This window comes from Somniosus microcephalus, unplaced genomic scaffold, assembly GCF_052327205.1.
Source record: "Somniosus microcephalus isolate GS21.2 unplaced genomic scaffold, FLI_Smic_1.0 unresolved_chr2, whole genome shotgun sequence".
Classification (NCBI taxonomy): domain Eukaryota; kingdom Metazoa; phylum Chordata; class Chondrichthyes; order Squaliformes; family Somniosidae; genus Somniosus; species Somniosus microcephalus.
This window is the reverse complement of record NW_028225180.1, coordinates 10,196,320-10,210,908: the sequence shown is the minus strand read 5'-3', so window position 1 is coordinate 10,210,908 and position 14,589 is coordinate 10,196,320. Positions and strand designations below refer to the sequence as shown.

Genomic DNA, 14,589 nt, shown 5'->3' with positions numbered 1-14,589 from the left:
TCACTATTCGGAGGCCTGTAGAATACCCCCAATAGCGTGATCATACCCTTTTGCTCCTCAACTCTAACCAAATGGATTCTGTCCTTGTCCCCTCAAGAACATCCTCCCTTTCCAACACTACAATGTCTTCCTTAATCAGCACTGCCACCCCACCTCCCTTTTTTCCTTCCCTATCTTTTCTGAACACCTTGTACCCTTGAATATTAAGTGCCCAGTCCTCACCGTTTTGAAGCCACATTTCCGTTATTGTCACATCTTATTGCCACGTGGCTAATTGTGCTTGTAGCTCACCAACCTTATTCACCACTTTGTGCGTTTACGTACATGCATTCTAAACCCATTTTTGAATTTTTCGTAGTCTTTCTTAGTCTGCTCCTATCTAATAAGGCACTACTTCCGCCTCTAGTACTACTTTCTTCTCTAGTACTATCCAACACACTCACTCTTTTATGCACTTTATTCCTCTTTTCTACTCCTATATGCTGGTGCCCATCCCCCTGCCAAGCAAGTTTAAACCCTCCCCAACAGCACGAGCAAACCTCCCCGCAAGAATATTGGTCCCGGCTCTGTTGAGGTGTAACCCGTCCGGCTTGTACAGGTCCCACCTTCCCCAGAAACGGTCCCAATTCCTCCGAAATCTAAAGCCCTCCCTCCTGCACCAGCTCTCCAGCCACGCATTCATCTGTTCTGTCCTCCTATTCCTGCACACACTAGCACGTGGCACCGGGAGTAATCCGGGCATTACTACCTTTGAGGTCCTGTTTTTTAATCTCTTTCCTATCTCCCTATAGTCTGCCTGCTGGACCTCATCCCTCTTTCTGCCTATGTCTATGGGCAACGACCTCTGGGAGTTCACCCTCCCCCCTCAGTGTCCTGCAGCAGCTCAATGACATCCTTGACCCTTTCACCGGGGTGTAGTATACGGGGTATTATACAGGGGGCGTTTCACAATGGTGTAGTGTATGGGGGTATTATACAGGGGGGTTTCACAGGGGTGTAGTATACGGGGGGGTATTATACATGGGGGGTTTCACAGGGGTGTAGTATACGGGGGGTATTATACAGGGGGGTTTCACAGGGGTGTAGTATACGGGGGGGGTATTATACATGGGGGGTTTCACAGGGGTGTAGTATACGGGGGGTATTATACAGGGGGGTTTCACAGGGGTGCAGTATACGGGGGGTATTATACAGGGGGGTTTCACAGGGATGCAGTATACGGGGGGTATTATACAGGGGGGTTTCACAGGGATGCAGTATACGGGGGGTATTATACAGGGGGGTTTCACAGGGATGCAGTATACGGGGGGTATTATACAGGGTGGTTTCACAGGGGTGTAGTATACGGGGGGTATTATACAGGGGGGTTTCACAGGGGTGCAGTATACGGGGATACAGGGGGGTTTCACAGGGGTACGTTATACGGGGATATAAACAGCGGAGGGGGATACAATGAGGGAAAGAGCAAGAAGGGGAAAGTCGTGGAAAAAGGGAGAATGAAAGAATCACAGTACTCATTCTCACCTTATCTACCTCCCTCTGATGGTGTCTCCCTGTATCACAGTACTCACTCACCTTGATCTATCTCCCTCTGATGGTGTCTCCCTGTATCAGTCACTATACTCAGTCTCACCATTATCGATCTCCCTCTGCTGTTGTCTCTCTGTATCACAGTACTCAGTCCCAACTTTTTTTATATCGCCCTGGGAGTGCTCGATGCTGACACTGGGTATAAAGTGGGGACACTGTCAGGGTAATGTAGAGGGAGCTCTACACTGTATCTAACCGAGCTCTATCTGCCCTGGAAGCGCTCGATGCTGACACTGGATATAAAGTGGGGACACTGTCAGGGTAATGTAGAGGGAGCTCTACACTGTATCTAACCCGTGCTGTACCTGCCCTGGGAGCACTCTATGCTGACACTGGGTATAAAGTGGGGACACACTGTCAGGGTAATGTAGAGGGAGCTCTACATTGTATCTAACCCGTGCTGTACCTGCCCTGGGAGCGCTCGATGCTGACACTGGGTATAAAGTGGGGACACACTGTCAGGGTAATGTAGAGGGAGCTCTACACTGTATCTAACCGAGCTCTATCTGCCCTGGAAGCGCTCGATGCTGACACTGGATATAAAGTGGGGACACACTGTCAGGGTAATGTAGAGGGAGCTCTACACTGTATCTAACCCCTGCTGTATTTGCCCTGGGAGCGCTCGATGCTGACACTGGGTATAAAGTGGGGACACACTGTCAGGGTAATGTAGAGGGAGCTCTACACTGTATCTAACCCATGCTGTACCTGCCCTGGGAGCGCTCGATGCTGACACTGGGTATAAAGTGGGGGGACACACTGTCAGGGTAATGTAGAGGGAGCTCTACACTGTATCTAACCCGTGCTGTACCTGCCCTGGGAGCGCTCGATGCTGACACTGGGTATAAAGTGGGGGGACACTGTCAGGGTAATGTAGAAGGAGCTCTACACTGTATCTAACCTGTGCTGTACCTGCCCTGGTAGCGCTCGATGCTGACACTGGGTATAAAGTGGGGGACACACTGTCAGGGTAATGTAGAGGAAGCTCTACACTGTATCTAACCCGTGCTGTACCTGCCCTGGGAGCGCTCGATGCTGACACTGGGTATAAAGTGGGGGGACACACTGTCAGGGTAATGTAGAGGGAGCTCTACACTGTATCTAACCCATGCTGTACCTGTCCTGGGAGTGCTCGATGCTGACACTGGGTATAAAGTGGGGACACACTGTCAGGGTAATGTAGAAGGAGCTCTACACTGTATCTAACCCGTGCTGTACCTGCCCTGCGAGCGCTCGATGCTGACACTGGGTATAAAGTGGGGGACACACTGTCAGGGTAATGTAGAGGGAGCCCTACACTGTATCTAACCCGTGCTGTACCTGCCCTGCGAGCGCTCGATGCTGACACTGGGTATAAAGTGGGGGACACACTGTCAGGGTAATGTAGAGGGAGCTCTACACTGTATCTAACCCGTGCTGTACCTGTCCTGGGAGCGCTCGATGCTGACACTGGGTATAAAGTGGGGACACACTCAGGGTAATGTAGAGGGAGCTCTACACTGTATCTAACCCGTGCTGTACCTGTCCTGGGAGCGCTCGATGCTGACACTGGGTATAAAGTGGGGACACACTCAGGGTAATGTAGAGGGAGCTCTACACTGTATCTAACCAATGCTGTACCTGCCCTGGGAGCGCTCGATGCTGACACTGGGTATAAAGTGGGGGACACACTGTCAGGGTAATGTAGAGGGAGCTCTACACTGTATCTAACCCGTGCTGTACCTGCCCTGGGAGCGCTCGATGCTGACGCTGGGTATAAAGTGGGGGACACACTGTCAGGGTAATGTAGAGGCAGTTCTACACTGTATCTAACCAATGCTGTACCTGCCCTGGGAGCGCTCGATGCTGACACTGGGTATAAAGTGGGGACACACTGTCAGGGTAATGTAGAGGGAGCTCTACACTGTATCTAACCCGTGCTGTACCTGCCCTGGGAGCGCTCGATGCTGACACTGGGTATAAAGTGGTGCATTCCACTATCAGAGACAGTGAACAATGTCATCTAAAAAAAACACATTTATTGCACAAAAGAAAATGATTATTACAAAAGATTTGCTGCCAAATGAATACATCAGGCCGTCCCGTCGTCGTGTGGTCGAGATTCAGTCCAGGTTATTGTTAGTGACCCATCCACACCTCAGGAGTTTGTCCTCGCTCTCTGGCCACCTGCCCGGTTCACTCATGTCCTCATTGGCTACTCCAGTTCTTCAGCCCCGCCGCTGGGACATGCCAGAATGCCAGAGGAGACGGCACCTCCCTCGCGTCGACAGAGAGAGAGAGACAGAGCGAGAGAGAGACAGAGCGAGAGAGACAGAGCGAGAGAGAGAGAGACAGAGCGAGAGAGAGACAGAGCGAGAGAGAGAGAGACAGAGCGAGAGAGAGAGAGACAGAGCGAGAGAGAGACAGAGCGAGAGAGAGAGAGACAGAGCGAGAGAGAGAGAGACAGAGCGAGAGAGAGAGAGACAGAGCGAGAGAGAGAGACAGAGCGAGAGAGAGAGAGAGAGACAGAGCGAGAGAGACAGAGCGAGAGAGAGACAGAGCGAGAGAGAGAGACAGAGCGAGAGAGAGAGAGACAGAGCGAGAGAGAGACAGAGCGAGAGAGAGAGAGACAGAGCGAGAGAGAGAGAGACAGAGCGAGAGAGAGAGAGACAGAGCGAGAGAGAGAGAGACAGAGCGAGAGAGAGAGAGACAGAGCGAGAGAGAGACAGAGCGAGAGAGAGAGAGACAGAGCGAGAGAGAGAGAGACAGAGCGAGAGAGACAGAGCGAGAGAGAGAGAGACAGAGCGAGAGAGAGAGACAGAGCGAGAGAGAGAGAGACAGAGCGAGAGAGACAGAGCGAGAGAGAGAGACAGAGCGAGAGAGAGAGACAGAGCGAGAGAGAGAGACAGAGCGAGAGAGAGAGACAGAGCGAGAGAGAGAGACAGAGCGAGAGAGAGAGACAGAGCGAGAGAGAGAGACAGAGCGAGAGAGAGACAGAGCGAGAGAGAGAGACAGAGCGAGAGAGAGAGACAGAGCGAGAGAGAGAGACAGAGCGAGAGAGACAGAGCGAGAGAGAGAGACAGAGCGAGAGAGAGAGACAGAGCGAGAGAGAGAGACAGAGCGAGAGAGAGACAGAGCGAGAGAGAGAGACAGAGCGAGAGAGACAGAGCGAGAGAGAGAGACAGAGCGAGAGAGAGAGACAGAGCGAGAGAGACAGAGCGAGAGAGAGAGACAGAGCGAGAGAGAGACAGAGCGAGAGAGAGAGACAGAGCGAGAGAGAGAGACAGAGCGAGAGAGAGAGACAGAGCGAGAGAGAGAGACAGAGCGAGAGAGAGAGACAGAGCGAGAGAGAGAGACAGAGCGAGAGAGAGAGACAGAGCGAGAGAGAGAGACAGAGCGAGAGAGAGAGACAGAGCGAGAGAGAGAGACAGAGCGAGAGAGAGAGACAGAGCGAGAGAGAGAGACAGAGCGAGAGAGAGAGACAGAGCGAGAGAGAGAGACAGAGCGAGAGAGAGAGACAGAGCGAGAGAGAGAGACAGAGCGAGAGAGAGAGACAGAGCGAGAGAGAGAGACAGAGCGAGAGAGAGAGACAGAGCGAGAGAGAGAGACAGAGCGAGAGAGAGAGACAGAGCGAGAGAGAGAGACAGAGCGAGAGAGAGAGACAGAGCGAGAGAGAGAGACAGAGCGAGAGAGAGAGACAGAGCGAGAGAGAGAGACAGAGCGAGAGAGAGACAGAGCGAGAGAGAGACAGAGCGAGAGAGAGACAGAGCGAGAGAGAGACAGAGCGAGAGAGAGACAGAGCGAGAGAGAGACAGAGCGAGAGAGAGACAGAGCGAGAGAGAGACAGAGCGAGAGAGAGACAGAGCGAGAGAGAGACAGAGCGAGAGAGAGACAGAGCGAGAGAGAGACAGAGCGAGAGAGAGACAGAGCGAGAGAGAGACAGAGCGAGAGAGAGACAGAGCGAGAGAGAGACAGAGCGAGAGAGAGACAGAGCGAGAGAGAGACAGAGCGAGAGAGAGACAGAGCGAGAGAGAGACAGAGCGAGAGAGAGACAGAGCGAGAGAGAGACAGAGCGAGAGAGAGACAGAGCGAGAGAGAGACAGAGCGAGAGAGAGACAGAGCGAGAGACAGAGCGAGAGACAGAGCGAGAGACAGAGCGAGAGACAGAGCGAGAGACAGAGCGAGAGACAGAGCGAGAGACAGAGCGAGAGACAGAGCGAGAGACAGAGCGAGAGACAGAGCGAGAGACAGAGCGAGAGAGAGAGAGACAGAGCGAGAGAGAGAGAGACAGAGCGAGAGAGAGAGAGACAGAGCGAGAGAGAGACAGAGCGAGAGAGAGACAGAGCGAGAGAGAGACAGAGCGAGAGAGAGAGAGACAGAGCGAGAGAGAGAGAGACAGAGCGAGAGAGAGACAGAGCAAGAGAGAGAGAGAGACAGACAGAAGAGAGAAAGGAAAGTAAGCAGTGAGGGATGGAGCGAGTCTCCTGGCCCACTGGGTTGGTGATTGGGGCCTCTACCGCAGGCTGCTGCTGCTGCTGGGCTGGGAGCTACTCAGACCCGGGTGGTCAGGGCTGTGACGATTCTACAAATGAAAAAGGCGAATTAAAAAGGCGTCGGCGGATCGAGGGCCCTGAGCACTCCTCCCTTCCTCTGCTCCACGCCCGACTCCTTGCTGGGGCGAGGTATCCACAGGCCCAATGATTCTATGATTCAGGAACAGCAACCCCCCCACCCCGGCTGATTCACACCCTCCCCATCGCAGGCTTGGGTCTTCCCTGCTCTGGTCGACCAAGAATCAGACTGATCCAGCTCCGGCTCCAGCTCCCTGTCACTGATGGGCCGATCCAGCTCCGGCTCCCCCCCCCGCTCCCAGTCACTGATGGACTGACCCAGCTGGGGCTCCCCCCGCTCCCAGTCTATGATGGACTGACCCAGCTCCGGCTTCCCCCCGCTCCCATTCACTGATGGACAGACCCAGCTCCGGCACCCCCCCCCCCCCCCCAGTCACTGATGGACCGACCCAGCTCCGGCTTCTGCCTTCCCCACCCCCCCGCTCCCAGTCACTGATGGACCGACCCAGCTCCGGCTTCTGCCTCCCCCACCCCCCCGCTCCCAGTCACTGATGGACCGACCCAGCTCCGGCTCCCCCCCTGCTCACTGATGGACCGACCCAGCTCTGGTTTTCCCCCCACTCCCAGTCACTGATGGACCAACCCGGCTACCCCCACCCCCAGTCACTGATGGACCGACCTGGCACCCCCCCCCCCCCCCCCCCCCACTCCCACTCCCAGTCACTGATGGACCGACCCAGCTCCAGCTCTCCCCCGCTCCCAGTCACTGATGAACCGACCCAGCTCCGGCTCCCCCCGCTCCCAGTCACTGATGGACCGACCCAGCTCCGGCTCCCCCTGCTCCCAGTCACTGATGGACCGACCCAGGTCCGGTTCCCCCCGCTCCCAGTCACTGATGCACTGACCCAGCTTCGCCCCCCCCCCCCCCCCCGCTCCCAGTCACTGATGGACTGACCCAGCTCCCCCCCCCGCTCCCAGTCACTGATGGACTGACCCGGCTCCGGCGCACCCCCGCCGGCTCACCTTCTTCTTTTTCTTTTCCTTCTTTTTCTTCTTCCGATCGGGATCATCGTCTTTCTTCTTCTTCTTCTTCTTGTGGTCAGAGTCGGAGGGAGTTTCTGGTGGGGCGAGGGGGGGGAATGAGATGGAATTGAAACAGGATGAAATAACGAGCACGTGGGAAACAGAACGAGGGCGGGGGGCGGTTGTTTAAACAAGGCGGCGCCTCCATGCCAACATCCCCCGCCCCCAGCCCTCTCCACGCCCCTCTCCCCGCCCCCACCCCTCTCCCCGGCTCAGCACTGCCCTTCCCTCCCCACCCCAACCCGCTCCCCGCACTACCCTCACCCCCAGTTGTCCGTCGCTCAGTTACTCACCTGGCGGGACAGGCCCGACTCCTCCTGTATCTCACAATCCATCGCCCAGTTACCCACCTGGCGGGATCGAGCCGACTCCTCCTGTATCCCACAATCCATCGCCCAGTTACCCACCTGGCGGGACAGGCCCGACTCCTCCTGTATCCCACAATCCATCGCCCAGTTACCCACCTGGCGGGACAGGCCCGACTCCTCCTGTATCCCACAATCCATCGCCCAGTTACCCACTTGGCGGGACAGGCCCGACTCCTCCTGTATCCCACAATCCATCGCCCAGTTACCCACCTGGCGGGACAGGCCCGACTCCTCCTGTATCCCACAATCCATCGCCCAGTTACCCACCTGGCGGGACAGGCCCGACTCCTCCTGTATCCCACAATCCATCGCCCAGTTACCCACCTGGCGGGACAGGCCCGACTCCTCCTGTATCCCACAATCCATCGCTCAGTTACCCACCTGGCGGGACAGGCCCGACTCCTCCTGTATCCCACAATCCATCGCCCAGTTACCCACCTGGCGGGACAGGTCCGACTCCTCCTGTATCCCACAATCCATCGCCCAGTTACCCACCTGGCGGGACAGGCCCGACTCCTCCTGTATCCCACAATCCATCGCCCAGTTACCCACCTGGCGGGACAGGCCCGACTCCTCCTGTATCCCACAATCCATCGCCCAGTTACCCACCTGGCGGGACAGGCCCGACTCCTCCTGTATCCCACAATCCATCGCCCAGTTACCCACCTGGCGGGACAGGCCCGACTCCTCCTGTATCCCACAATCCATCGCCCAGTTACCCACCTGGCGGGACAGGCCCGACTCCTCCTGTATCCCACAATCCATCGCCCAGTTACCCACCTGGCGGGACAGGCCCGACTCCTCCTGTATCCCACAATCCATCGCCCAGTTACCCACCTGGCGGGACAGGCCCGACTCCTCCTGTATCCCACAATCCATCGCCCAGTTACCCACCTGGCGGGACAGGCCCGACTCCTCCTGTATCCCACAATCCATCGCCCAGTTACCCACCTGGCGGGACAGGCCCGACTCCTCCTGTATCCCACAATCCATCGCCCAGTTACCCACCTGGTGGCACGGGATCTTGTGTCCGGCTGTGTTTGTGCTTGTTCTTGTTCTTCTTCTTCGGAGGCTGGATATGCATCAGTCGGTACTGCTCAGGGAGCTGTGGAGAGCGGGAGAGAGGGGCGGTTAGTGAGGCAACACTGGGCCCCAGATCATCTGGAGAAGGTCCCGGGGCAGGGTCACATATGCTCTGTGGGGCTCAGTACCCCACCGGGTGAGAAATCTCACTAACTCAGCACAGGCCGGGAACGGAGTCTGGGCGAAAATTACACGAGTGGCTTCCAGCATTCGTATTTCTGCACAGTGCAAGTGATTTGCTTCTTACCGGGCCCGTGTGCAATCGGAATCCGGTCAGTAGGGTGCCAGTCAGCAAGTTAAACGAGTTACCACAGATGGGCGGTTTCTCAATCAGGGAGCGCAGGCTGCTGTTGTCTTGGGAGCCAGGCATGTCAATCATTCCTGTATCAAACAGAGGCACATCCAGTGAGATATGGAGCGCGCACAGACAGAGATCTCTCCAGCCCAGAACCCTCCCTATCTGTGTAACCTGCTCCAGCCCTACAACCCTCCCTATCTCTGTAACCTGCTCCAGCCCTACAACCCTCCCTATCTCTGTAACCTCCTCCAGCCCTACAACCCTCCCTATCTCTGTAACCTCCTCCAGCCCTACAACCCTCCCTATCTCTGTAACCTCCTCCAGCCCTACAACCCTCCCTATCTCTGTAACCTGCTCCAGCCCTACAACCCTCCCTATCTCTGTAACCTCCTCCAGCCCCTACAACCCTCCCTATCTCTGTAACCTCCTCCAGCCCTACAACCCTCCCTATCTCTGTAACCTCCTCCAGCCCTACAACCCTCCCTATCTCTGTAACCTCCTCCAGCCCTACAACCCTCCCTATCTCTGTAACCTCCTCCAGCCCCTACAACCCTCCCTATCTCTGTAACCTCCTCCAGCCCCTACAACCCTCCCTATCTCTGTAACCTCCTCCAGCCGTACAACCCACCCTATCTCTGTAACGTCCTACAACCCTCCCTATCTCTGTAACCTCCTCCAGCCCCTACAACCCTCCCTATCTCTGTAACCTCCTCCAGCCCCTACAACCCTCCCCATCTCTGTAACCTCCTCCAGCACCACAACCCTCCCTATCTCTGTAACCTCCTCCAGCCCCTACAGCCCTCCCTATCTCTGTAACCTCCTCCAGCCGTACAACCCACCCTATTCTCTGTAACCTCCTCCAGCCGTACAACCCACCCTATCTCTGTATCCTCCTCCAGCCCCACAACCCTATCTCTGTAGCCTCCTCCAGCCCCTACAACCCTCCCTATCTCTGTAACCGCCTCCAGCCCCTACAAACTTCGAGATCTCTGTAACCTCCTCCAGCCCTATAACCCTCCCTATCTCTGTAACCTCCTCCAGCCCCTACAACCCTCCCTATCTCTGTAACCTCCTCCAGCCCTCCAACCCTCCCTATCTCTGTAACCTCCTCCAGCCCTCCAACCCTCCCTATCTCTGTCACCTCCTCCAGCCCTCCAACCCTCCCTATCTCTGTCACCTCCTCCAGCCCCTACAACCCTCCCTATCTCTGTAACCTCCTCCAGCCCTACAACCCTCCCTATTTCTGTAACCTCCTCCAGCCCTACAGCCCACCCTATCTCTGTAACCTCCTCCAGCCCTCCAACCCTCCCTATCTCTGTAACCTCCTCCAGCCCTACAACCCTCCCTATCTCTGTAACCTCCTCCAGCCCCTACAACGCTCCCTATCTCTGTAACCTCCTCCAGCCCCTCCAACGCTCCCTATCTCTGGAACCTCCTCCAGTCCCACAACCTCCGAGATCTCTGCCCTCCTCTAATTCCGGCCTCTCGCGCATCCTCCGATTTCCATCGCTCCCTCCAGTCCCACAACCTCCGAGATCTCTGCCCTCCTCTAATTCCGGCCTCTCGCGCATCCTCCGATTTCCATCGCTCCACCATTGGCGGCCGTGCCTTCAGGCACCTCGTCCCCAAGCTCTGGAATTCCCTCCCTAAACCGCTCCGCCTCTCGCCCTCTCTCTTCCGATGATACCTGGCAGGTCCGGCAGGAAGTTGCTCAGCTTGTCCTTCACCTTCTTCCCACAGAACTTGTTGTAGGCGTGCTCCAGATTGTAGTGGGTGATGAGATTGGTGCTCCCGGTCAGATCCGTGCCCCCTGCCACCGTGGATGTGGTAAAAAACATAAAATAGGCCTGAGTTTGAGTGAAAGTCGGGACAATTCCGCGCCTGTAGGGACTAGGGAGAGGCCATTCAGTCCCTCGAGCTTCTTCCACCATTCAATTAAATCCTGGCTGTGAGGGAGCTGGATTAACATCAGTACAGATACAGTCAGTAAAACAGGGCGCTGAGGGAGAGGGGTTACTGAGTGACAGTGTGAGGGAGCTGGATTAACATCAGTAGAGATACAGTCAGTAACACAGGGCGCTGGGGAGAGGGGTTACTGAGTGACAGTGTGAGGGAGCTGGATTAACATCAGTAGAGATACAGTCAGTAACAGGGGGCGCTAGGGAGAGGGGTTACTGAGTGACAGTGTGAGGGAGCTGGATTAACATCAGTAGAGATACAGTCAGTAACGGGGCGCTGGGGAGAGGGGTTACTGAGTGACAGTGTGAGGGAGCTGGATTAACATCAGTAGAGATACAGTCAGTAACACAGGGTGCTGGGGAGAGGGGTTAGTGTCAGTGTGAGGGAGCTGGATTAACATCAGTAGAGATACAGTCAGTAACAGGGCGCTGGGGAGAGAGGGGTTACTGAGTGACAGTGTGAGGGAGCTGGATTAACATCAGTAGAGATAGTCAGTAACACAGGGCGCTGGGGAGAGGGGTTAGTGACAGTGTGAGGGAGCTGGATTAACATCAGTAGAGATACAGTCAGTAACACAGGGCGCTGGAGGGAGAGGGGTTACTGAGTGACAGTGTGAGGGAGCTGGATTAACATCAGTAGAGATACAGTCAATAACACAGGGCGCTGGGAGAGAGGGGTTACTGAGTGACAGTGTGAGGGAGCTGGATTAACCTCAGTAGAGATACAGTCAGTAACACAGGGCGCTGGGGAGAGGGGTTACTGAGTGACCGTGTGAGGGAGCTGGATTAACATCGGTAGAGATACAGTCAGTAACACAGTGTGCTGGGGAGAGGGGTTACTGAGTGACAGTGTGAGGGAGCTGGATTATCAGTAGAAGAGATCCAGTCAGTGACACAGGGCGCTGGGGGAAGAGGGGTTACTGAGTGACAATGTGAGGGAGCTGGATTAACATCAGTAGAGATACAGTCAGTAACACAGGGCACTGGAGGAAGAGGGGTTACTGAGTGTCAGTGTGAGGGAGCTGGATTAACATCAGTAGAGATACAGTCAGTAACACAGGGCGCTGGAGGGAGAGGGGTTACTGAGTGACAGTGTGAGGGAGCTGGATTAACATCAGTAGAGATCCAGTCACTGACAGGGCGCTGGGGGAGGGGTTACTGAGTGACAGTGTGAGGGAGCTGGATTAACATCAGTAGAGATACAGTCAGTAACACAGGGCACTGGGGGAGAGGGATTACTGAGTGACAGTGAGGGAGCTGGATTAACATCAGCGCTCCCTCAGTACTGTCCCTCCGACAGTGCAGCGCTCCCTCAGTACTGTCCCTCCGACAATGCAGGGCTCCCTCAGTACTGCCATTCCGAATTCTCATCCTTGTTTTCAAATCCCTCCTTGGACTCGCCCCTCCCTATCTCTGTAATCTCCTCCAGCCCCACAAACCACCCCCCCCCCCCCCCAAAAGCTATCTGCGCTCCTCTAATTCTGCTCTTGAGATTCCCTGATTATAAATCGCTCAACCATCAGTGGCCATGCCTTCTGTTGCCTGGGCCCGGAGCTCTGGAATTCCCTGCCTAAACCTCTCCGCCTCGCGACCTCTCTTTCCTCCTTTAAGACGCTCCTTAAAACCTACCTCTTTGACCAAGCTTTTGGTCACCTGCCCTAATTTATCCTTATGTGGCTTGGTGTCAATTTTTTTGTCTTATAACACTCCTGTGGAGCGTCTTGGGACGTTTTACTGCATTAAAGGTGCTATATAAATACAAGTTGTTGCCATGGGAGTGGATTTTTGTGCTCGGGGTCTCTGACGAGGGACTTGAACCCACGACCTTCCGACTACAGAGACGAGGGCGCTGCCCACTGAGCCAAGGCGAGAGAGGCCTGTCCTGGCGGGGAATGGTATGCCTTCCATTTCAAGCACTCGTCAGGGTATGGAGCTGACCCCTAGGTCCCAGAGGGAGAAAGGTCAGAGATTGACCCACTGCCTTCATCCAATCATAAGAACTTGGCCCCTCGAGCCTGCTCCGCCATTCAATAAGATCAGGGCTGATCTTGGGCTCAAAGCCACTTCCCAGCCCACTCCCCATAACCCTTCACTCCCTTATCTTGCAAAAATCTGTCAATCTCCACCTTAAATGTATTTAATGACCCAGCCTGCACGGCTCTCTGGGGCAGAGAATTCCACAGATTTACGACCCTCTGAGAGAAGAAATTCCTCCTCATCTCAGTTATAAAAGGGCGACCCAATATTCTGAAACTGTGCCCCCGAGTTCTAGATTTCCCCACGAGGGGAAACATCCTCTCTGCATCTACCTTGTCGAGCCCCCCTCAGTATCTTATATGTTTCAATAAGATCGCCTCTCATTCTTCTAAATTCCAATGAGTATAGGCTCAACCTTTCTTCATAAGTCAATCCCCCTCGTCTCAGGAATCAACCGAGTGAATCATCTCTGAACTGCCTGCAATGCATATATGCAAGTATATCCTTCCTTAAATAAGGAGACCAAAACTGTACGCAGTACTCCAGGTGTGGTCTCACCAATACCCTGTACAGTTGTAGCAGGACTTCCCTGCTTTTATACTCCAACATCCTTGCAATAAAGGCCAACGTTCCATTTGCCTTTTTGATTACTTGCTGTACCTGCATGCTTACTTTTTGTGTTTCATGTACAAGGCCCCCCAGGTCCCTCTGAACTGTAGCATTCAGAGAGAGAAGCCTTTAATCCCTCTGTCTGGGACTAGATTGGACATCCCCCCAGAGGGTGAAAGGTCAGAGTCTGACCCTCTGCCTTCATCCAATCAGAGAGTAGCTTAATCCCTCTGTCTGGGACTGGATTGGACATCCCCCAGAGGGTGAAAGGTCAGAGTCTGATGTCACAATGATCCTCCGCATCAAACAAAAAGGACATCAAACCCCGCCTCCCCATTGTCTCCCATTGGTCAGAAGCAGCTGTCAATCCAGAGCACGGCCGACTGCCCATTGGCGGGGCAGCGCCGTCAATCACCCGAGCGGTCACCTGGCAACTCCCTCATGACGTAGAAGGGCTGGTTTAAAAGGCCGCAGGCGCCACCCACGCCGCCCGTTTTGCGCAGCGACTCGTCCGCTCCGCCCGGTGCCGTTCCCCCCGCCGCTATCGGCGGCTGTTGCTGCTGCTGTTTGGCGAAAGAACCCATGGCGGCCGAGGCCAGGATGGCAGGGTCGCTCTGCGAGAACAGCGTGTTGATGGCGTCCATTGCTTTGCGCGCTAACAGGCATCACAGCCACCGCCGCCCCTCAGCTTCCCGGCGCCATCTTTGACTCTTCAAAAACCGTCAAGTGGGAGCCGCGTCACTACGCCACGACGTCACTGAAAAAAAAAACCTGACCGACGTCATCACGCACCAATCAGAATACACATACACACACCTCCGTTGACCAATCAAAGGCGGTGTCCGGCAACAACCGGCCAATCAGATAAAAGGCAACCGATCCAACCAATCAGGAAGAGCCGTTCCCGATAATTAACCGGGATCGCTGGACCAATCCGATCGCTCGCACCGTCATGACGTCTGAACGAAATGATTGACGTCAGCCCTAGCCAATGACTATCGATGAGGTTGGGAGCGCTGGCCAATGGCAAGCGAATATTATGCACTCCGGCCCCGCCCCCATCCCAGCTCTCC

General features: G+C 55.2%; 1 protein-coding gene across 1 annotated transcript; it reads right to left on the bottom strand.

Moving 5' to 3' along the window:
- Window positions 1-5,934: 5,934 nt before the first annotated feature.
- Window positions 5,935-14,248, bottom strand: LOC147092091 (mediator of RNA polymerase II transcription subunit 19-like). Its single transcript, XM_085975840.1, has 6 exons — window positions 13,944-14,248; window positions 10,660-10,782; window positions 8,922-9,055; window positions 8,600-8,696; window positions 7,164-7,258; window positions 5,935-6,151 (listed from the first exon to the last, which is right to left on the bottom strand). The coding sequence occupies exons 1-6, from the start codon at window positions 14,158-14,160 to the stop codon at window positions 6,083-6,085; spliced, it is 735 nt and encodes a 244-aa protein (XP_085831966.1). The 5' UTR covers window positions 14,161-14,248; the 3' UTR covers window positions 5,935-6,082.
- Window positions 14,249-14,589: the final 341 nt, after the last annotated feature.